The sequence below is a fragment of the Euleptes europaea genome, chromosome 19 (genome assembly GCF_029931775.1).
Source record: "Euleptes europaea isolate rEulEur1 chromosome 19, rEulEur1.hap1, whole genome shotgun sequence".
NCBI classification, from domain to species: Eukaryota; Metazoa; Chordata; class Lepidosauria; order Squamata; family Sphaerodactylidae; genus Euleptes; species Euleptes europaea.
The window spans coordinates 3,788,728-3,812,556 of NC_079330.1; the positions used below are offsets into that span (position 1 = coordinate 3,788,728).

At 47.7% G+C, this 23,829-nt stretch overlaps 2 protein-coding genes across 2 annotated transcripts; both read left to right on the top strand.

Moving 5' to 3' along the window:
- The first annotated feature begins 1,155 nt into the window (after positions 1–1,155).
- LOC130491702 (uncharacterized) lies at positions 1,156–8,671 on the top strand. Its single transcript, XM_056865489.1, has 6 exons — positions 1,156–1,289; positions 2,269–2,331; positions 4,302–4,381; positions 5,704–5,834; positions 7,188–7,254; positions 8,477–8,671. The coding sequence occupies exons 1-6, from the start codon at positions 1,156–1,158 to the stop codon at positions 8,605–8,607; spliced, it is 606 nt and encodes a 201-aa protein (XP_056721467.1). The 3' UTR covers positions 8,608–8,671.
- Positions 8,672–12,963: 4,292 nt separating this feature from the next.
- LZIC (leucine zipper and CTNNBIP1 domain containing) lies at positions 12,964–20,042 on the top strand. Its single transcript, XM_056865631.1, has 7 exons — positions 12,964–13,016; positions 14,577–14,702; positions 15,198–15,333; positions 15,925–16,023; positions 17,039–17,134; positions 17,478–17,559; positions 19,926–20,042. The coding sequence occupies exons 2-7, from the start codon at positions 14,602–14,604 to the stop codon at positions 19,982–19,984; spliced, it is 573 nt and encodes a 190-aa protein (XP_056721609.1). The 5' UTR covers positions 12,964–13,016; positions 14,577–14,601; the 3' UTR covers positions 19,985–20,042.
- The last annotated feature ends 3,787 nt before the right edge of the window (positions 20,043–23,829 follow it).

Sequence of the window (23,829 nt, forward strand, 5' to 3'; positions counted from 1 at the left end):
CGGCCCGGCTGGAGACCCATCAAGCAGCACGCCAGGTAGGCTGCGGAGGCGAGGTGGGTGCCAAGAGATTCCCGGGCAGGGGAGTTGGACCTGGGCCATCCGAAGGGGTTTGCAGCCAGTACTCTGCACGGGCTCAGAGACGTCCCATTCTGGAGTCACCCGCACGCAAGCACAGAGCAAAGGTGAGAAGAAGCGTGTTCTCTGGACCCCGCTCCACCCCCAGGCGTGTAGGGCGAGGTTTTTTTTTTGCAGTGTGCACATGCTTGGAGGTACCGCCATCTTTATTCACCACTGCACTGCCATATGCCTGAATCTGCTCCCTAACCAGGGTTGCCAACCTCCAGGTGGGGCCTGTAGATCTTCTAGAATTACAACAAATCTCCAGACTACTGAGATCAGTTCCCCTGGAGAAAAGGGCTGCGGGGTGTGTGTGTGTGTGGACTGTATGGCATCACAACCCAGCTGAGATCCCTCCCCCAACCCCCCCCCCGGCTGAAACCCAAAATCACCGGGGATTTTCGAACCTGCAGTTGGCAACCCTATCCCTCACCCCCACACATTTGCGTGAGCAGCAGCATGAAGAGATGGTGCTCCACTTCAACATTTGTACACCACTTTGGGTGTTTACCCACAGCTGCTTGCAATCTGTCCAACAGCCCTGTAAGGTAGGGCAGCACTATTTCCCCCATATCTCCGGTGGAAGAGCATGACAGAGAGAATAGCCTGCCAATGGCCACCAAGCCAGTTTGTGGCAGAGATGAGATTTGAACCAGCAGCTTTCCTCATCACCGTCCCTTCTTCTGGCTACCCTGCTACTGCTGTAGCTCCCTGCACTACCCACTATGCCATGCTCAGAGGCACTCTTGCCTTTATCAATTTATGGGGCTGTTTAATGCTAGTAATGAACGACTAATAGGCCTAGGCCTGTGTGCCCCCTCATCCTCCAGGACTGGGTGCAGGGTTGCCAGCCTCCAGGTGGGGCCTGATTATCTACAAAAACTATCATTGATTTCCAGACTACAGAGGTCTGTTCCCCTGGAGAAAATGGCTGCTTTCTAGAATATAGCATTATATCCCATTGAGGTCCCTATTGGCCCCATACCCTGCCCTTCTCAGGCTCCACCCCCGTAGCAACAGAGTTTAAATCCCACCCAGATGGCGGGGCCGACCCTGAAGAGACTCTGCTCTTCCTTCCCAGGTCTTTGGCGGCTGGCTATGATCCATTTCTTCCTGGCTCACGCGGCCTACCACTTCAGCCGATGGCTACCCAAACACCACCGACTCAGATTGTAAGCACCCAGTGCTCAGGCTGTACCCCCCCTCACCCCCCCTACTCCCGAGTAGCAGATCCCTCTCCTGCCATTTTGCAGCGCTCTGCTCTGGGAGGATGGCTCCCAAATACCTACACTAGGGACACAGATCAGTTAGACTCCGTGCCAAGAGCTGGCAGGGGGGTAACATAAGAGACCAAGAGGGGACAGATGGTTTGCACTCTTACTAGGGTTGCCAAACACCGAGAACACACATTCTCCCCCACACACACACCGCCCGAATCTTTGGGGTTCTGGGCTGGGTGCCTCGATGCAGAATGTGAGGAAGAAGAAGAAGAGTAGGTTTTTATATGCCGACTTTCTCAAGAGAGACTCAAACCATCTTACAATCACCTTCCCTTCCACTCCCCACAACAGACACCCCCCTGTGAGGTAGGTGGGGCTGAGAGAGCTCTAAGAGAGCTGTGACTAGCCCAAGGTCACCCAACTGACTTCGTGTGTAGGAGTAGGGAAACCAGCCCGGTTCACCAGATTAGAGTCAGTCGCTCATGTGGCGGAGTGGGGAATCAAACCCGGTTCTCCAGATCAGAGTCCACTGCTCCAAACCACCGCTCTTAACAACTACACCACGCTGGCTCTCAGGACTGACAGACCTAGCCAGCTTCCCAAACTAACTGCGAACTCAAGAACGTGCCCCAGAAATCCTTGCAAAGCTCTGGGGGTTCTGTTGCATGGGGATTCCTTAACAAAAGATCCAATATGGAAAGGGTTTTCAGAAATTTGAAAACGACCTCCCAAGATCCATAATCACCATCTCATCCTCTGGTCCATCCTATGTCCCTCTCTGAAGGCCTTTGATCAGATTTCAAGAATAAACCCTACAATTTAATGATGCTTGTAACCAACCTGCCTTCAAGCCTTCAGCTTGGTGGGATATATTTTTTCCCAAATGACAACCATGTGATTGCTTGGGTGTTTTTTTTCTTTCTTTCCCCAGCCAGGCTGCCGTCTTCATCCTTGGATTCTCTGCTCTCCTTCTCCAAATCTACATCCTGCTAAGGTACAAAGTGGCCTTTTTAAATTGAACTGCCTCACTCACAACGTCCCTTTGCGTGTTTGCATACCTTCTCGAATACAGGGGGAGCTGGCGACGTTCTTGAGAAGAGACGTTCTTGAGAAGAGAGAACTTACAGCCTGGCCCATTGGCATTTGGGAATTGGTTTTGAATTTTTTTTAAAAATTAAAATCTCTGTTGACAAGGACTCTACCAGCTGTTTTCCTGAAGGTTTGAGGGTTCAAACTCCACATGCGAAGGACTGAAAATACAATTGAAGGCTGTGTTGAGAAACGGTTAGGGTTACACTGGCAGCTTCAGAAAGGTGATCTCCCCTTTCAGTCCTTTCTCAGGCATTAGTCTGATTCTGTGCTGCCTTATACCAAGAGGCAAGATGTGACTGAATTCTACAATGCATTCTGCATAGGGTTGCCAGCTCCAGGTTGGGAAATTCCTGGAGGTTTGGGGGTGGAGCCTGAGGAGGGCGGGGCTTTGAGAGGGGAGGGACTTTGATGCCATAGAGTCCAATTGCCAAAGCGGCCATTTTCTCCAGGGGAACTGATCTCTGTCGGCTGGAGATCAGCTGTAATAGCGGGAGATCTCCAGCCACCCCCTGGAGGCTAGCAACCCTAATTCTGCAGTTGCATTGACTAAGCACAAAGGTTGGTAGTGGGTGCAGAACCTGCCACCCCAAGGAGCTCTAGTTCTGTCTGAAAAACGAGAAGCGAGATGCCAGCTGTTAAGGGAGTGATTGTAGTCCCATAGCACCTGAGAGACCAACAAGACATTCAGGCCTGTATCTCACGAAGGGAGCTTTGACTCTCGAAAGCTCATACCCCGAAAATGTTCTTGGTCTTTAAGGTGCAATAAACAAACCTCTGTCAAGTAGTACCCTCTCTTTAAATGAAATTACCTATATTCAGGTTGCTTATTCACCAGGTAGCCAAGAGTCCCATGGCGCAGAGTGGTCAGCTGCAGTACTGCAGCCCAGGCTCTGCTCACGACCCGAGTTCGATCCCGACGGAAGTTGGTGTCAGGTAGCCGGCTCCAGGTTGACTCAGCCTTCCATCTTTCCAAGGTCGGTGAAATGAGTACCCAGCTTGCTGGGGGTAAAGGGAAGATGACTGGGGAAGGCACTGGCAAACCACCCCGTAAAACAAAGTCTGCCTAGGAAACGTCGGGATGTGACGTCACCCCATGGGTCAGGAATGACCTGGTGCTTACACAGGGGACCTTTACCTTTAATTCACCAGGTACAGTTCCAAATTATACACAACTTACTGACTGCGAAAAGACTGTACATTATATTTGGAATTTATTTTTGAAATATATTATTTGACTTGTGGTTTGGGGGTGTACAACACAGAACAATATCTGTAACACAGAACACTACCTGTTGGATTAGCTTGATGCATAATTGTTTGAGACTATCACTCTATTAACTGCGATGTGTCGTCTGCAAGTTTTCTGTTTCAATTATAAATGCAAACAGTTGAAGTTGTATATAATTTGGAACCGTACCTGGCGAATTAGCAACCTGAATATAGGTAATTTCATTTAAAGAGATTTGTTAGAAATCATTAACAAGTTATACTCCCAGACAGAGGGTACAACTTGGCAGAGGTTTGTTTGTTGGACATTTTAGTACCTTCATTCCCCCTTTAGGATTATTGGTTTCTAAGGTGCCTCTGGATTCAAATCTAGCTGTTCTACGGCAGACCAACAAGGTTACCCTCTGAAACATAAACTGGATTTTGTATCTCAAAGATACAATTTTTAAAATTGCATCTTTTAACTATTTGGGATCAGCAGCCCTTGGGGGACACAAGGGTTTGCACTTTGGAAAACTGCTCTTACTGTTGGAGCCTGGGGGACAGAGCGGAATGCGAAACGAGTGACTAAACAAACATAACGATCAAAGATGAATGCTCAGTGCAGGAAGGGCACTTGTCTGGTTTCTCCGTGTTGCTTTTCAGACCAAAGTCTTCCCGCTACTGTGGGCAGCCCCTTCTCTACAACCTGGTCGGAAGCATCGTCTTTACTTTCTTCACCATTGGTATGTACAGCAAACCGTCTGTCAAGGACCACTCTGCCCATCAGGGTGTGGTCTGAGGGCCTGTTCATTTTATCATGGTGGTCATGCCTGCCTTTGCACATGGCCCCCTGTGCAATGGGGTATGCAGGCCCACTGCCTTTGGCGACTTTCTTGGAACAAACCGCTTGTGGTGATGGAAGATAATAGGCCTCCACAATTTATTTACTTCATTTAGAAGAATAGTTAGTTTTTATATGTTGACTTTCTTTACCACTTAAGGGAGACTCAAATCGGCTTACAATCACCTCCCCCTTCCCACAACAGACACCCTGTAAGGTAGGTGAGGCTGAGAGAGCCCTAAGAGAGCTGTGACTAGCCCAAGGTTACCCAGCTGGCTTCCTGTGTAGGAGTGGGGAAACAAATCCAGTTCACCAGATTAGCCTCTGCCGCTCATGTGGAGGAGTGGGGAATCAAACCTGGTTCTCCAGATCAGAGTCCACCGTTTCCAAACCACTGATCTTAACCACTACACCATGCTGGCTCTCCACTTATACCCCACTTTGCTTCCCAGTGTGGGCTTAACAACATTTCCCCCTTCTCTGCTTTATCCTCACAGCAACCCCGAGAGGTAGCTTAGGTTCAGAGTGTGTGACTGGCCCGAGGTCACCCAGCAAGTATGCATGGCAGACTGGGGATTCGAATCTGGGTCTCGCAGATGGACACTCTGACCACTGTACCACACTGGCTCCTGAACAGCTATGTGATTTCTCCAGGATGCGTGTGTACACAGCACCCTCTTGGAGGTGAAAGACATACCCTTGCCAGCAGCCTTAGCATCGGTCACTGACCGTGGTGCAGGAGAACAGCTCTGCAGAGCTCACCTTGAAGGATAGGGACAGCCGGGATTTCTCCTTTGACCCAGTAGCTGTTATCTTGCCCCTCCAAAAAAGTCATGCATTGGGGTAGGGGCTGTGGTAGAGCATCTGCTTGGCATGCAGAAGGTCCCAGGTTCAATCCCCAGCATCTCCAGTTAAAGGGACCAGGCAAGTAGGTGATGTGAAAGACCTCCACCTGAGACCATGGAGAGCTGCTGCCGGTCAGAGTAGACAATACTGACTTTGATGGACCAAGGGTCTGATTCAGTATAAGGCAGCTTCATGTGTTCATGTGCAAGAGTGACGTTTCTAAAATCACGGAGGGCCCACAGAACGGTTCCTTGTGCTCTCAGAACTCTTGGACTCGGGGCGGTGGGGAATCCGATTGGCTTGGGCCGGACAAAAGGCCACACTGTGATGGTGTGAACAAGTGAGCCAGCCGATTCTTTCCCTTTCCCATCCTTCCAGGGTTGGCTTTGCTGCTGGTCATGATGGAGCCCCTGACAGGCGAGCTGAAGATCATCTTCTCCATCTTTGGAATGGGCTCGTTTGCGGAAGGAATCTGCACGGCTATACTGACATCTTTAGCAGCACAATGTGTTGGTATTCCTTTGGTTGACATTTGGCCCCCACCCCACGGGAATTTTGGTATCAGGGGTTCTTTATACTCCTTCTAATCTATCTATCAAACAGAATTTGGAGCTCTCTCCCCCCCCACACACACAATTGTGTGCCAAGAAATCCAAATTCTGTTCCAAGATAAACTTGTAGAGATGATTGAATAGTAAGCAGTTTTGCATATGCTTGCTTATTTTGCATAAACTGTTTTGCATAAATCAAGATATTTTGCATGAATCCAGATGTGGAGACTGGACCACGTTGGGGGAACCCCTGGCCTACACCAGCCACCTGAGATCCTTTAATGGGAGATGCTGGGATTGAACGAGGGAAACTCTGCACGCAAAGCTGGCACTCTTCCACTGAGCCATGATCTCTACTTAGTTGTCCAGTACTTCTAGCTTTTGAAAACTATTCCATGCATACATTTTCTTCCAACTCCTTGTAAATGCTGAAATCAGATGAGGATTATTTCATTAAACTGAGCTGGATTATAACTTTTAAAAACTACATTATTTTGTCTGCACCTTCAAACATGTCCATTTATCCCTAGTTTTATAAACCACCATGTGAAAATAGAAAAACCCTGAGTACTTTCCTAAGAGATTTCCTTCTTCGATCTGGTTAGATGGTGAGTCTGCAGGAAGGATCTGTTGTACTTTGTACCGAAGAAATTTTGTACTGAAGGAAGTTATTTCTTCAGACAATGCATAATTAACTGGTGGTGCTTGCTGCCGTATGATGGCCCCTAGCCTAAAAGGCTGTAAAAGGAACTGGACAAATTCATTCAAATTCATAAAGGAGCTTCCATGTTCAGAGGCAGTCTACCTGTGAATACAAGTTTCTAGGGGTTAACAACAGGAGGAGCCCCCTGGTGCAGAGTGGTAAGCTGCAGTACTGCAGCCCAAGCTCTGCTCACGACCTGAGTTCGATCCCGACGGAAGTTGGTTTCAGGTAGCTGGCTCAAGGTTGACTCAGCCTTCCATCCTTCCAAGGTCGGTAAAATGAGCACCCAGCTTGCTGGTGGTAAAGGGAAGATGACTGGGGAAGGCACTGGCAAACCACCCCATAAAACAAAGTCTGCCTTGGAAACATCAGGATGTGACGTCACCCCATGGGTCAGGAAAGACCCAGTGCTTGCACAGGGGACCTTTACCTTTTTTAACAACAGGAGGAAGTTGGGCCTTCTGTGCCCAACCTGTGGGCTTTTGGCTGCATTTGGATGGCCATTGTGGAAAACAGGATGCTGGATATTTGGTCTGATCCAGCAGGGCTCTTCTGATGTTCTTTCAGCACCAAGCCCATTTATCCCCCATATCCCGTCTTTCATCCAGGTCAAAACAACTCCTGAGCTCTATTACACGTCCGTGGTTCTGTCAGTGAGCAGCATGTTCTCAACCGGTACGTGGAACGATTTCTTTTTTTGCATTCAAATCGGGCACCTCAGGACTTGGAGGGAGGCAGCCCTCACCGAAACCTGTTCTGGCAGATCCTGCTTGTGCTCCAAGTCTAGCACGGTCAGGGGTGCTAGAAAAGCCCCAGGAGATGGGACGGGCCCCCATAGGCAAGTTGAGTGAGGTCATGCACCACCTGTCACCCTAGTTCTAGAAAAGATGAAGCCGAAGGATGGGGAAAAGAGTCGGTCCCCGACTGGCCTCCTCGGAGGCTGGGCCGTTATGGTAAAAACAAGCATGTCCTGTTGGCACCTTGAAGACAAACAGATCTATTGATCTCTGAGACACCAAAGATAGAGTTGGTCTGCAGTGGAACAGCTAGACCTTAGAGACCAACAAGATTTGGGGGGGCATAAGCTTTCAAGAGTCAAAGCTCCCTTCGTCAGATGACAGCTTATGTGCATGTTAAGTGCCGTCAAGTCGCTTCCGACTCATGGTGACCCTGTGAATCAAAGTCCTATCTTTGACAGCCCTGCTCAGATCTTGCAAATTGAGGGCTGTAGCTTCCTTTATTGAGTCAATCCCTCTCTTGTTGGTCTTCCTCTTTTCCTGCTGCCCTCAACTTTTCCTAGCATGACTGTCTTTTCCAGTGACTCTTGCCTTCTCATGATGTGACCAAAATACGATAGCCTCGGTTTAGTCATTTTAGCTTCCAGGGTCAGTTCAGGCTTGATTTGATCTATAGCCCACTGATTTGTTTTTTTTGGGGAGTCCACAGCTTACGCCCCGAAAATCTTGTCTGTCTCTAAGGTGCTACTGGAATCGAAGCAAGATACCAAAGGGTGCTCTCTGTTTTTTTCCAGCACTAGAGAGAGTAAAATTTCTGTCCATGGAGATAGTCAAGAAAATTATGGGCAGGGAGAGAATGTCCTCTCCCAGGGCCAGCAGTTACACTAGAGGTCTGTTATATAAACATTCATGTCACTTATTTCCTTTGCTTAACTTATTCTTTCATGGGTTTTCCTTCCCAAATATTTAGGCAAAGAAGGTGGCAAAAGAGAGAATGGAGAAGAAGCATATGTAGATGTTCCTAAAGCTTTTTTTGCACACCATCATGGGGACTAGAAACTTTGCACAATGTGAAAACCAACCATCTTTGGATACCAAATAGCAAGGGAAACCCCAGGTGCACTGTTCTCTCCTCTAATGCCTCTGTGTGTTTCTTGCAGCCTTCTTCTCTGTTCTGGGGCTATTCTGGTTTGCCAACATGGCTTCTCCTGGCCTTGTACTGAACAAGCAGGCGAAGAGTGGGATCTGTTACGGACCAGTCTCTGAATGTAGCTGCCTGTGGCACGTCTGACACTTCTGAACCAGGCGCCGAGTCTCTGCCCTGGTTTCCCCAGCAACCTCTCCGCCTGCCGTGGATCATCGGCTAAACTGCCTTCCCTTATCTCCATCCCTGGAGAAATCGACTGATCTCTGTGGCAGCCACAGTGGGAAGACCTTCAGAACTGGGGATATTCATAGCAAATGTCTTTAACTATTCATATGTACGAGCATCAGGTAGCCTTTGAGTTGAAAACGTAGGGCTTTAGCGCCTTTAAAAGGCAAACTCTGGGGGTTTGCAGGCTTCTAACAGTTTTCAGGAGTTTTTGTAGAATATCCAACCACGACCTATTAAAAAGGAAAATATGCTTTCCCCCTCTCTCTTTTGCACAAAACAGCAAGCGCACAAAGCCCTTTTGGGATACGGCTTGGAGTCTAAGGGCTAACAGCACCGGGAGAGTTGCTATGGGAACAGGTACAGAGCCAGAGATAAAGGGATGGAGGCTGGGATATCTGAAGCTCTGGTTTCAAAGAAAGGGGCAGTGTGCTTTTCTCAAGCTGCAGGGTCCAATTGCTTCTTTCTGGGCTCCAAAGGAAAGGGATTTCTTTAGATCTATTCGGGGTAAGTTTTAAAAAAGTGTAATGTAGCCACATGTTCCAGGCGGGATTCAGCCGCTGTTGAAATGCATTCTAGCTATTCTTCCTCATACCCTCTTAAGTCAGCGAACATCAGAAGTGGCTGCAGTCTTTATTCATGGAGGCCAAGCAGTCCAGACAGTGTTCCGGAAGCATATTTTTGCTACACAAACTCATTCTCTCATTATGTGGACAGCTTCCCACATGAGCCTATAAAACTGCTCTTATGGAATCACACCACTGACTCATCTGACTCAGTACTGTGTCCTCTGACTGGCAGGGTGTCAGGCAGAGAGGGATCCCAACAACGGTTCAACCTGAAGAGGCCGGGGATTTTCCGAGTAATCCGATGCAGAGTGTCTCCAGTCTGAGCCCATTAAAATCAACGGGCTAGGACTGGAATAACTGTACATAGGATTGCGCTATAGAACACGTACAACAAAGCAATAACAGCTATTGAAAACAACAGCCAGTGTGCTGTACTGGTTAGAGTGCTGGGCTAATATCTGGGAGACCTAGGTCTGGACCCCCCACGATGCCATGAAAGCTTGCTAGGTGGCCTTGGGCCCATCACACATTCTCAGTTTAACCTACCTCATAGAGTTGTTGTGAAGATAAAATGGAAGACAGGAGAATGATGTAAGCCGCTTTGGGTCCCCATAAATGAAGTAAATAAATAATAATTCCAGCAATTTTAGTGGGCTTCAGCACACTTTGGTCTGCGTTGGACAGTGCCTTTCATTACCGTGTTTAAATCTGATGTGCTGGTAAAGGGTTGTGGGTCTGGAGGATGCAGCAACCAAGAGTTTTGCTTTAGGATATGGGAAGCCCAGATTCAAATGTGTCTCTCCCAGCCACGAAGTTCACCTGGGGCCAACAAGACTATTTCACAGGGTTGATCTGAGAATAAGGTCAGCATTGTCAAGCAAAAGCTCTCTGTATGAGAAAGTGCTACGAAAATGATTACTAACAGGGAGATGAATTTAAGTAAAGTCACAGTTCTGGTCTAGAACAGCCTTTCATCTTTCTTTCTTAAAACAAATTGGAATCAGGTCACTTCCTGGATTTCAGGATTGGGTTCCTAGCCAAAAAGCATATCTATGCTTGGGTCTGTGCAGTGCAAGGTGAAGGATGTCTGCTAAGAAATAAGTACCACTCAGTACAATGGGGCTTTCTTCCTAGTAAGTGCGCTTAAGATTTCAGCCTTAAAGGATACAATGGGGATCGCCCAAAAGCTGTTCTCAACTTAATGCCTCTTAGACAAAAGCGAAAGGCAAATGACATCTTTACAGTCTTCACACCCTGATCCTAAAAAGATTTACATGGGGAAACAGACCATAATGTCTAACTGTCTCTGCTCATGTGCTTTTAAGAGCAGCCTGAGAGATGGAAGTTCAGCAGGTGACGAAAAGCACCTGCCGTGAGACAGTCCAAAAAGTGGGAAACCTTTTTCACATCTAGCCATCCGCACCAAAACACGTCATGTGCAAATCTTTCAAAATGTTCTAGCCATGCCACACACCAGGGGGATGGTTTGCTTTACAGCCCTTGGCCCAGTGTGGTGTAGTGGTTAAAGCGTCGGACTAGGATCTGGGGAACTCAGGTTCAAATCCCCACTCTATCATGGAAGACTTTTCCCAGCACAGTTTCAGAGGGTAGCCCTCCCTGCTGGTCTGCAGTATAACAGTTGGATTCAAGTCCAGATTCAAGTGACGAAGGGAACGCTGACTCTCAAAAGCTTGGAGCCCCAAAACTCTTGTTTGTCTCTAAGGTGCTACTGGGCTTGAATCTAGCTTTTTCCAGCATAGAAGCAATGGAAGAACAGCTGCTCCGGTTAAATTTCTGCCTCATGCAACTGTTAAAAGGTGCAGAATCCCCCACCCCCCAAGCATTTGTACTGAATCAACTCTGGTGGACAGCCAGCCACCCACTTGCTAGGATTCCCAGCTTTTTCCACTATCCTCACATCCATGTGTCCACCAGTAGCCCAACACAGAGACACCAAGAAAGCTAAACTTCCCTTACATTATCTCAGTACCAGGAAAATGTCTGCTGTCAAATTTCTGCATGCCAGGAGTCCATTCAAAGGCAAAAACACGTGCTAGCCCATCTACCCCACCTTACAGAACAAACAGGTGTAATCACCCCTGTACCCAGCAGATCACTCAAAGCTCCATGAGATAAATGGGGGGTGGGGGCATAGCCATGTTATATTGCTGCACCAAAATTCACCAGAAATCCAGTGGCAGAGTAGGATAAGCACAGACTTGGATCTAGTCAAGGAGGATGTTAATTATTTCTGCTTATCATGTCTCGCAGCACAACCTCCTCCATTAGAACTGCTTGGATCCAATCTGACCCTACTCTGCCCATCTATCTGCAGTCAGGAGCAGCCCTCAGCCACTCTGAGTGGATAGAATTGTGTCTGGTTGGTGATTGTTTCTAACCAGCTTCCCACTCCCACCTTTCTGCTGCCTGCAATTTTAACTACAAATGCATTTCTTAGTGGTGGCATCTGACAAAGTGAGCCCTGACACATGAAAGCTCCGGCTGGAATAAATTTTGTTAATGCTTAAGCTGCCCTTGGACTCCTGTTTAACAAAGAAGATGAGCACAGATGCACAGAACCTTGAACACATACCAGCTTTGCTGCTCTGTCTCTCAACGGCCACCTTCTTGCTAAATGCCCTGCAACCAGTTCCTCAGCAAGAGATCAGCACCAACCCAGCGGACATTATAGCCTCTCTGCTTTCCTCCTTGCACTTTCGTTTCATAACGTTTCCTCTTTCGTTTCTTGAGCTGTGAAACAAGAGGTAGGCGAGGCAGATAGGAATGCCGACCTGCCTTTCTATTATAGCAGCTCTGCACATTTCAAACCACATATGTCAGACACTGCCATTATCGGGGCCATACTGCACACGGTGGCCATGGGTTTGCTAACTCTGGCTTGGGAAATTCCTGGAGATTGGGTTGCAGTGCCTGGGGAGGGACTTCCATTTCTCCTAGCTGGAATCTATGGTATCCAACCTCTGAAGCTGCCATTTTATCCTGGAGGACTGATCTCTGCAGTCTAGAAATCCGTTAAAATTCTGGAAGAGCTCCAGGTCCCACCCAGTGATTGGCAACACTAATTCCCAGCCATGTGGCAACCTCTGCATCCTTGTGGCCAGTTTTAGTCTCTGGACAGCGACCCCCCCACACACACAAAAAGTGCAGCCAGTCACGGCTACTACAGCCATCCCTCGGACCTCCAACGGCCCATCCCTGCTCCAGCCCTATCCGAAAAAGCACCGTGCCGGGCTCCACGGATGCGTGTGAACGGGGCTGACTCTGGGGAGGAAGGATTAACGGTTCGGCGGACTACGCCCCTTGGCACCGCCAGAGGCAGCAACTCAACAGCCCCCTGCTCCCATTGCAAGCGGTGCTCCCCCCGGAATCATGAGCCCCTGAGACCCCCCCCCTTCCCCACCCCTATGGGCACTCTTACCAGGCCGGAGGGCTACTTTCGTGCCGGGTTCAGGAGGGCGCCGTCTGAGTCCCGGAACTGAAACTCCACGGGTTTGGGGAGCCGGGGGGGACACTGTTGCTGTGGCGCCGCAGCCGCGCCTTGCTATTGGACGCGGCCCCCGGAAGCGAGCTCGTGTCCTAGGCTGGGGGAGGTTCCCCCAGCGTCCCGAAACCGGAAGCGAGGAGGGTTTGGCCCGTGCGGTATAGGAAACCTTTGGTCAAGGGAAGGATGTGACTGCGGGAGCCGCGGCGGTTTGTTTTTTTGGGGGCGGGGAGGCTGGAGAAGGAGGAGTCACTTGGGTAAGAGGAAGGGCCTGATGGGTCTGGGCTTTGGGGACGGGGTGATGTTAGTAGGGTGGGTAAGAAGGGGTTGCCCTGACCTGGATGGCCCAGGCTAGCCTGATCTCGTCAGATCTCGGAAGCTAAGCAGGGTCGGCCCTGATTAGCATTTGGATGGGAGACCACCAAGGAAGTCCAGGGTTGCTGTGCAGAGGGAGGCACTGGCAGACCACCTCTGTTAGTCTCTTGCCATGAAAACCCCCCCAAAAGGGGTCGCCATAAGTCGGCTGCGACTTGACGGCACTTTACACACACACAAGAAAGGGTTAACAGGGAGGGCGTGTCGGAATGGGAAGCTTTTGAAAGGTATAGGGTAGGATCAGCATTTGGGGCTGGAAGTGGCTCGTTTGAAGAGAAGGAAACAATTGGGGGGAAACGCAAAGGGTTTTTTTTTGCCTTGGATTTGCCCCTCTCTAGATGCACATTCCCCCCATCTGAATTCTCAAAGCTCTGCATGGGGGCTTATTTTTGTGTTTTGAGGATATGGCTGGGGAAAATGTGGGTTTAGAGAGCGGCAAAACTTCCCATGTGTTTTCGCCCAATAGCAGTCGGCGGTAGTCCTTATTCTCTGTTCATTGCGGGTTTTATCCCACCCTTCCTCCAAGAGTGCTGTACAGTGTTTTCTATTTTCTGGTGTCTGCTCCTGGTTTTTGTTTCCCTGTCTCAGACGACGTGGGCGGGGAGGGAGTGGGACGACAATGACATTGAAGATGATAGGCGCTAGATTCAGGGTAAAGAAAATGTAGGGATTGTGGAAACTGCTGCCGGATGTTATAGTGATGGATGCCTGCTTAGAATGGTTTAAAAGGGGGATTCGATTAATTCTTGGTGGAGTGGTTTATTGATGGTTATTGGTCATGAAACCTCCATATTCAGAGGCAGAATATCTCTGAATGAAACCTCCATATTCAGAGGTAGAATACCTCAGAATAGAAGTTGCTGTTTGTGTGTGTGTGGGTAACAATTAGAATTGCCAGCTGCCTGGTTAAACAAGTGCTGTGTTCCTTTACTAGAGGCTCCATGAGATGTTGTTTATCTCTATGCTATGAAAATATTCTGCTGCCCATTTCTACATATTAAGCTTCTATTAAAAGGACAGGACATCTTTCTCCAGGCCTGTTGACACCTTTAACAGCAGTAGGGGGGGAGCTTTGGCCTCCATGCCTGCTTGTGTAGAGTAACAAGAATAAAATGGGTCTCTGTGCAATACTGAAAACATAAGTCCTTGGTGAGAAATATCTTTCTGTGAGAAACTTGTTAAAGAATAAGCCAGAGGCTTTCACTCTGGAAGTATTAAAAAGCCCCCTTAATTTTGTTTATCAATATTAGTTAATTAAGCTGAAATAATTTTCCAGTATAATATTGTCTTCCCATAGCTCATAGAATAAGACGAGATTTATGTTTTAAATGAACAAGAGAATAAATATTAACTTTTGTACTAGTGCAAAGTTCTTTTATAACACTTTGGCTAGCGGTTGTTCTCCACACCTACAAACCAAACCTGTTTCTTGTCTCTCTCAGACGTCTGCTGTGGTTGTGATGGGAAATGGCTTCAAGGGGGAAAACTGAGACTAGCAAGCTGAAACAGAACCTGGAAGAGCAGTTGGATAGGCTAATGCAGCAGCTGCAAGATTTGGACGAATGCAGGTGATGAGGAGCTTCTAAAAAATAACCAGTCTGTTGTGAAATCATTCTATGAACAGCATGTGGACCAGGACATCTTTGTAATCTTCAGCTGTTTGAATAATAGTTACATATGTGTTCGTTACTATTTTGTGGTTTCTCAAAACCCCATTGAGATGATCTCACAAGTCAGGTTTATGAATCTGCCCAATATGCCGTAGGCCTGTGTTCTGTCTGATTTTTTAATTCATTATTTTTATTCATTATTTAATTTGTTGTTTGTAACCCTGTTTGTCTGCTGGATTGGCTGCCAAAGTAATTTACAGTTCACATCTGTTACATTATGTTATCTGCACAGATTCCATGCTAGACAGACCAATGCACTGATTTGGTATCAGGGAACTTTGTCTGTTCTTATCTTCAAGGATAGAGATTGTGCGGTCGTGTCTAGGTACAAATATGAATAACTATATGCATCGTCACAGTCTTAGCTAACTTGTGCTGCTGGTTCTCATTCAGAGATGAATTGGATGCAGATGAGTATGAGGAGACCAAGAAGGAAACCCTGGAGCAGCTGAGTGAATTCAATGACTCTCTCAAGAAGATCATGTCTGGAAATATGACTCTGGTAGATGAACTTAGTGGGATGCAGCTGGTGAGTACTTGGATGTTTGTGGTATATTTAAAAAACATGGCATATTTCAATGTGTGTGAAGAACTCACTTTGTCTAGTTTTATTCCAGCAGGCTGAATAATGTGCTTTCAACTCACTTTAGTGATTATTTGCAAGTGGATCTTGCCGTTTCCCACAAAAAAGCCAGTTGCAAAGTGCTTTGAAAGTACATTATTCAGCATGTGTGAAAGTGAAACTCTCATAATCGCAGACATTATTGTTGATAGGTCTGTAATTATTTGTTTCCTCTAGTATAAGCAGTTGGCCTGAGTCTTTGGGCATGCGTAGCTCCACACTTGCCGTGGGGATTATTGCTGGTCCCAGAAAAGAGAAACAGACATTTCCTTTTCTACTTTGATTTCATAGTTCAGGAACTAGAGTTTCCAGTCTGGTTGCTCTTGAAGTTAATGCGCTGCAGCAGCCTCCTTTCTAGCAACAGAGAGACTGTTCAGAAGCTGAGCACCCCTAGCTAGTGGTATCTGCTGAGGGACTTGAGGTGCTACCTCAAGGAGAAACGGTGATTGTTGACGTTTGCTCTGAACTGTGCACGTTGGTTTCGATGTTCTTTTCCAGGCCATCCAAGTAGCCATCAGTCAAGCCTTTAAAACCCCAGAAGTCATTCGAATGTTCGCCAAGAAACAGCCTGGGCAGTTGCGGACAAAATTGGCTGAGGTAAAGATATACTTATATAATTCCAGCGTTGTATAGCAAAATAGGGACCATTTTTTGCTTTACTGTAGCTCACTCGAGCATCCTTCATCAGGGCGACCCTGCTAGACCAGACCAAAGGTCCATCAAGGCTGACAAAGTCCAGTTTCCCACAGTGATTAATCAAATGCCCAGGAAGACCCGGAAGCAGAAGCATGTAGGCCAAATCCTCCTCCTGATCCCCCCTGCAAATGGTATTGATAACTGTGGAAGTGAGTTTGACAAGTTAATTACATATTAACTTCAATTCTCAGAGGGCATGTTATTCAGACGCGTGTTTCCCCAACATCTGATAGCCAAAGCAGGGTTTTTTTCTGAATTGAATTGGAGGTATCCCTAATAGAGTGCATAAGAGGATGTATGAGCCACTCCTCTTTTTTTCTCTGCCTGAGTCTCTGCACTGCGTATTTCTGAGAGCAATTAATTCTATCACAGAGCTGCGGCAGAAGCAATTGAATGATCCAATGAAGAGAGATGGCAGAATTGCCATTGCCCCATGGAAGTTGATTGGGAGGTGATGAGCAGCAAAGCACAGAGACACAACAGGCAGACTCCTTTCTGGATTGGTACTTTGGGCTTACAGAACATGCTGTTTTGTTACTTGATTTCTCCTGGTATGCATTTGAAGAGTTATTGCTGTCAACTTGGAAGGCTTTAAGAGGAGAGTGGACATGTTCATGGAAGAGATGACTATCCCATAGCTACTAGTCAAAATGAATACTAGTCATGTTGCACATCTATTCTCTCCAGTGTCAAGAGGAACATGCCTATTATATCAGGTGCTTTGGAACGCAAGCAGGATAATGCTGCTGCGGTGGTCTTGTTTGTGGGTTTCCTGGAGGCACCTGGTCGGCTGCGGTGTGAACGGACTGCTGGACATGATGGGCCTGGGTTTGATCCAGCAGGGCCTTATGTTCTTATGTTAACTGTGCAGAACCTTATACACCAAATGTGGAATTCTCTGTTTCTTCCCGTACAGATGGACAGAGATCTGATAGTTGGCAAGCTGGGGCGGGACCTTTACACCCAGCAGAAGGTAGAAATCCTGGCTGCTCTCCGGAAGCTTGGAGAGAAGGTACTGGTGCTGGATAGCCTGTCCCTTCCTCCTGTGGAACGAACACACATGCATGCTCCCTTTTCATTTTTATTGCAGTTACTAAAAAGGTAATTCTCTAGTCCACACGGTTGTTCAGAAAATCTTAACTTACTTAAGCCCTGTTCTTTTTGTTGTTGTTGCTTTAAAAAAAACTACCTAACTCCAGGAAAGTCAGTAGTCTCAGAAATGGGAAGGCCTTTTTAAAAATTTGTTTGCAGCTGATCACGTTTCTGCTTATTTGTGGGTCCGGTTTGCAGGATAGATACTGTAGAAATGGTTTGTATCGCTGAGTCTTTCTTTTCCCTTTTCCTCTTTGTTTTAGCTAACTCCTGATGATGAGGCTTTCCTTTCAACCAATGCGGGAGCTACTCTGAGCCAATTTGAAAGAGTCTCAAATGACCTTGGTAAGTCCTTCTTTCTCCCCCCCCCCCTTTGGTCTAGGTGTTCGGCTACCTTGTCATCTGGTGGAAACAAACTACACCTCATAGTCCTGAGCTCCTCCCGCTTGCTTGTCAATCTTCTTGATTTTGATGTGGAGTTTGGAGGCATGTGTGGGATCCAGATTGCGCCTATACTTCACCCGCTTCCTCTGTGTAACAGGCTGAAAGCTTAGCTCTACTACTGTCATATAAAAATATACATCATGTGGATTGACTTCGATCAGACGGTTTTCCTTAATCCCTAGCAGTCCTGGTTAAAAATTGATAGCTGTAGTTTAGCCATTGAAGAGAGTCTGCAAAAGTTACTGGCCCACAACTTTTTTTTCTAGCCAGCCTGCCCGTACACATCTATTAGCCATTTCTGTCCTGGTAGTCCCCCTTTTGGACGCACTCCATAACGTGGTGAGGGGGTTTGTGTGTGTCAGCTAAGCTGGGAGCAATGCCGTAAGGGGTCTAGACTCTGTCAAGAGACTAGACTCCTAGCAGAGTCACTCAAGACGGAATGGTCACAGCTGAGACGCCAGGCGAAGATGCATCCACCCACTTCAGGGGTCAATGGCCACATCCGCAGAAGAGAACCGGCAGTTCCAGTGGTGATGGGGGCAGAGGAATCCTTGAAGGTAAGCTGCTGGGCATCAGCAGTAGTGGAAAATGACACTGGTGGAGGATCTTTTGTAGACAACGGCAGTGCCGCTACAGCTAACCCTGGTTAGTACTGCGCAGAAGAAGGCAATGGTAAACCACTTCTGACAAACCCTTACCTTGAAAACTATGATGAGACAATCCAAAATGAAAAAAGATATCGTGCTGGAAGATGGGACCCCCAGATCAGATGGCACTCAATCAGCTACTTGGGAAGAGCAGAGGACAAGTATGAATAGCACTGTTCTTAATGACGTGATTGAACTAAAGCCGAAACGACATTCAGCGGTTGACGTGAATAGATGCAAAAGGAAAGTCCAAAGCTGTTCAATGCATATGTTTAGGAGGATGTTGATTCATTGGGTCGCCATGAGTTGGAAGCGACTTGACGGCACTTAACAGACACACACACACCCACACACACACACATTCTGGTAATGGCTGGAAAATCAGACAGAACTTTTTCCTGTTTGCTGACCTTTCCCTGCGGGGCCAACTGACCTTTTGACTCACTCCCGACTATTGGGCTTAGGGGTCAGTTGCAAGCTCTCTAAGGTGCCCGTTGAGTTTGCCATTTTTAAAGATTACCAGATCTAACGTGGGAGAAGCTTTTGTGAATTCTGGTCTGCTTCATCCACTTAATTTTGCTGCAACAGATTAATACAGCTAACCCTCTGAAATTAATTAAAATGTAAAGTAGCTTTATGTTGAAAACACCTGTTTGCAAACCCAGGCATCGCCAAGCAGTGCCCAAGCAGAATTTGGGGAGGAGCTATGGCTCAGTGGAAGAGCCTTCTTTGCACGCAGAAGGTCTCAGGTTCAATCCCTGGCATCTCCAGTTGAAAGGATCTGGTAGGAGGTCATGTGAAAGACTGCTGCCTGAAACCCTGGAGAGCCATTGTCAGTCTGGGTAGATAAGACTGACCTTGATGGACCAAGGGTCTGATTCAGTATTAGGTAGCTTCATGTGTGTAGTACAAACTTGTACTACGAATCTCCAGCACAGATGCACTATCCCATCACATGGGTCATGGAAGAAGAAGAGGAGGAGTTGGTTTTTGTATGCTGACTTTCTCTACCACTTAAGGGGGAATCAAACCGGCTTACAATCACTTTCCCTTCCCCTCCCCACAACAGACACCCTGTGAGGTAGGTAGGTGGGGCTGAGAGAGCTGTGACTAGCCCAGCTGCCTTCATGTGCAGGAGTGGGGAAAACAAATCCAGTTCACCAAATTAGCCTCCGCTGCTCATGTGGAGGAGTGGGGAATCAAACCCGGTTCTCCAGATCAGACTCCACTGCTCCAAACCACTGCTCTTAACCACGACACCAAACATACTATATTTCTAAAACAAAATAAATGGACTGCATCGTGGTAATCAGCTTGCAATGATAATCAGTACCTCATCCAATGGACCAGCTGTAAAGCATTCCCACTTCCCTTTCCAATTTAATTTTGCACAGAGACGTCTCTGGAACTAGGGCCTTGTGAGGTGTATACTTGGTTGCTTTCTGCATAATGTTTGAGGCAGACCTTAAGCTCTGTTGTTGGCAGTCCTGTTTTGCAGATACTCAAAAAGTGAAAGGTTGAGTTCAGATCTCGTATCCAGAAGCAAAATAACTTCGAAGCAGGCGATGATGGGATAAATGCAAGCTTAAATGTTTTCCTTTGTTTCTCACTTAACTGCAGGGTCAGGAGACAAAGTCTTCGCTCTGGCTAGTTTGGAGGTAGAAAAATCGAAACAGTGAAGGATGCTTGGGAGAGCTGCTTCGATTTCCTGCAGTCCATTATGTTAGGGTGTTTTTTTTTTTTTACACTACGTTGTATTTGTGAGTTTCTTATACACTTTTTGTAACGCTCTTTCTCTCAACAAGATGCAAAAAGATTTTCCAGTGCTCTTTGCATAGTCAGCAGCTTGGCTTCAGAGGCTAACACCTTCGAAGTGCTACATTTTCAACAAACGAAAAACCTAACAATGATTACCTTTTCAACGGAAGCAACTTTTTGTGTATGTCCATGTCTTTTGAAACATGCGTTTCTCTAGTAAAACTTTTTTTTTTAGTGTGTGTGTGTGTGTATACATGTGATGGCGGAACGTTCCCCCCTTGGCTAACCGTTGTTCCTGCACAGCTGCCTCAGGTTTGCGGCTTGCCAGAAATTATTTGTTTTACTGCAATCCCTTCTGTTTCTTTATTTTCGAAAGGGGGGGGGGAGTGTAACTCTGTATCAAATGTAGCCATGTTTTCCTGAAACAGCATCGGTCTGAAAGCTGAGATTGTATGCCAGCCGACAGTTCCTCTGCTGTGGCTATGAATGGGAGCCATTGTCTAGGAAAGGCTTGATTGGCAAACAAAAGCAGGCCAGTTTGGAATCTTCTGCAGCAATTTAACTTTCTGTGTTGGAACGACAGGGAAGCGCTCCCGACCAGCCGCGAGAGGCCCCGTCCGTGGCGGCCTTTGGGAGCCTGGAGTGTTATCGACTACAAGAGTTGCCATTCTTCCCTCCCCGTGTTTCTGGGGCAGCGTGTAATAGCTTCCTCCCTGGTCAAAAGAAACAAACAAACAGAGGGCCCCTCGCTGCAGGCTGGGTCCCTTCTTTTTCTGAATGGGGGTCAAACTTGCGTGCCACTGACCTTGTTAGCATGGGGCAGCCTGACATCCTCCAGGCGACAGAACAAGATGCTGGCTTTGGTGGCCGGAGCTCTGCATCCCCACGCTGGCCTTGCTGCTTTAGGGAGGGAAGACCGGTTGCATTCCTCAGAGATCTGGCATAGGATCCAGCCTCAGAATCTGTTTTCCATACCTTCATGGGCTGCAGTGCTCTTTTCCTAAATATGCTGCAAGTTACAGCGTGGTGTAGTGGTTAAGAGCGGTGGTTTGGAGCGGTGGGCTCTGATCTGGAGAACCGGGTTTGATTCCCCACTCCTCCACATGAGCGGCGGAGGCTAATCTGGTGAGCTGGATTTGTTTCCCCACTCCTACACGCGAAGCCAGCTGGGTGACCCTGGGTTAGTCACACTCAGCCCCACTTACCTCACAGGGTGTCTGTTGTGGGGAGGGGAAGGTGATTGGAAGCCGGTTTGATTCTGCCTTAAGTGGTAGAGAAAGTCGGCATATAAAAGCCAACTCTTCTTCTGAGAGCCTCTGGCCATGTGCAGAGTGCCTTTTATTTCTCTATATTTAGAACACCCTTGTGTCAGAAGATTCCAAATGCAAACCATATAGTCTGGTGCGCAGGCAGTGTTGGACTAGGGCTGAAGGGACTTGCATTCAGAAATCCACGCTCGGGTGAACTTGGGCTGTGCTCTTTCTCTTAGTTTAACCTACATTACAAAGCTGCTGGGAGGGTAAACTGAAGAAGGGGAGAGCCACATTCACTGGCCTAAGCTGCCTGGAGGAAAAGCAGGGCAAAAATTAGAGTTCTGGGAAAGCGGGGAAGAGGTCCTGACTTTGTAAGAGTTGTAGAGATGAGGGATCGGGGGTGGCTGCAGCTGGCCACACAGGGTGGGAAAGCCCCCCCCCATACTTTTTTCTTCTGCACAATTATGAAAGAAAAAGAACGTATTCAGAGGCTTTTTACTGAGTCGGACCATTCGTCCCTCTAGCCTAGTTCAGCTGCCTCTGCTGGGAGCTGCTCTCTGGGGTCTCAAGGAGAGGAAAGGGCTTTCCCAGCTCCTGCAGTTGGTGAGGAAGCTGCCTTTCTGTTGGTCTGCAAACCCTCCCCCCTCTCCAGCAAAGAAACCAAACAATGGGAAATAGCCACGGTCCCACTAGGCTCCCCACTTTAGGCCAGGGTGTGAGCCGGTTATGGATCCTGACTCACCCGTTGAAGCCCCGTGCTCTAGACTGCTTCATTCAAGAGATGGGGCTTCCAAGAAGGCATCTGGAGGTTCAGAAATTAGCTGCTGCTACTGCCAGTGCCTTCTTGAAAAAGTTGGCATGCTCTCTGGTGCCCCACTTGTCTTGTGAATGCATAAGGTTTAACTTGCTCACCATGAGGGTACGTGGATTGGGAGACTATTTTAATTAATCTAAATATAAAACTTCTCTGTCCTGCCCTATTCATTCCTAACTGTTTTCTGGCTTAAAGTCGTTTATTGGCTATATCGACATCTCGGTGTTTGACACAGGGATATGTCACAACTCTCTTGCTGTGTGGCTCAGTGGAAGATCCTCTGCAGGTCTCAGGTTCGATCCATGGCAGTTCTCCAGTTAAAAGGATCAGACAGTAGGTAATGTGTAAGTCCTCTACCTGAAACCCTGCAGTGCAGCTGCGAGCCTGAGTAGACAATACAGACCGTGATTGACTGATACAGTATAAGGCAGCTTTATGAGTGCCATGCCTGTGTTTGTGGTTTTCCCAATGAACTTTGCTGTAAGTCATTTGAGAAACCACTCTGCTTTCTGTCTGGTTTGAGAAGTGAGCACAAAGCCTATATTCTCTTTTCCTGGCTTGCAGACCTGCATGGGCTGCCAAAGACGCCGGCTGCATCACGCTGCAATGTTGCTCTAGTGTGACTCTCCCCCTCGTTCAGCGTTTTTGGAAGCAATAACAGGGAGAGGGACAGCTCGCCCAGCAAACGCACCGCTCGAAACAGATGCCCAACAGCAGAGGATGGTGAGAATCTTCCCGGGGCTGGAATCAGCCTTGACAGCAGCGTTCCTAATAGGATTAGGAGGGAGCTGAGCTGAGCAAGCAGAACGTGCCCTGCTGCTGTTCTCTCCTGCGCTTGGTATAATTTGTCCTTCGTTTCTCATATTTACATCCTCCCCTGGGGTGGTGTCCCTGGATGGGGTGATCCTGTCATGGAGCCGGGCGGGGGATTAACCCTAAGTGAGAAAGATTGTAAAGGCAATCACCTAGATAACTTCATAGCCTTGGGGAGTAAACACAGGTCTCCCAGGACTCGCCAGGCAAAGCTTTTCCTGGCAGTGATTGAGTTTATGTGTCTGGATGCTTCTCCTGCACACACAGAAAACAACATCAGGGCAAAGACTAGGCTGGCATTGTTCCTGGTCGCCTGGCTTTCCTCTGTGGAGGGATGATTTGGTGGAGGGGAAGCTCCCCGATAACTTCTGTGGCCAGGGCACTCAGTCTTAGCAGTTACGGGTAGCAGGCTTTTCGTGTTTTTATTTTTAAAAACTCATGACAGTTAACTGGGGCAAATTTATTTCGTGGTTGTGGGTCTCCTTTTCCTGAGATGCTGCAGCAGACTCATTAGTGGTGACGAGAGGGTTCTTTTGCTGCCTGCAGAAGTGAAGCCCAGCCGCTGCCTTGCCACAAAGCCCTGCCCTGAGCCAGACACCGCTCGGAACAGGCTGCTGCTTTTGATCTTTTTCTGCAGCAAGATTTGCATTTACTCCTCAGCCTTTGTGTAGCGCACGTCTTCCTTTATGAACACACCGCTGAGAAATGCGTTTTAATCTTGTCAACTTTATAGTTCCCCCCCCTTTTAGAACACAACCATCCCATTAAACCGCTACTTCCCCCAACAACGTATAAGTATGGATGTTTTTGTGGGAGGAGAATTATTTTTGTGCTTAAGCATGCAACTCTCTAGTTAGTATTGCATGAAGCAGTTAAAAATGAGGCT

Coding starts and splice junctions, on each gene's coding strand:
- LOC130491702 (XM_056865489.1), top strand. CDS start 1,156: ATGGCGGGGCCGACCCTGAAGAGACTCTGCTCTTCCTTCCCAGGTCTT. Junction 1,290..2,268: donor AAACACCACCGACTCAGATT/GTAAGCACCCAG, acceptor TTCTTTCCCCAG/CCAGGCTGCCGTCTTCATCC. Junction 5,835..7,187: donor CATCTTTAGCAGCACAATGT/GTTGGTATTCCT, acceptor TCTTTCATCCAG/GTCAAAACAACTCCTGAGCT.
- LZIC (XM_056865631.1), top strand. CDS start 14,602: ATGGCTTCAAGGGGGAAAACTGAGACTAGCAAGCTGAAACAGAACCTG. Junction 15,334..15,924: donor AACTTAGTGGGATGCAGCTG/GTGAGTACTTGG, acceptor GTTCTTTTCCAG/GCCATCCAAGTAGCCATCAG. Junction 17,135..17,477: donor TCCGGAAGCTTGGAGAGAAG/GTACTGGTGCTG, acceptor TCTTTGTTTTAG/CTAACTCCTGATGATGAGGC.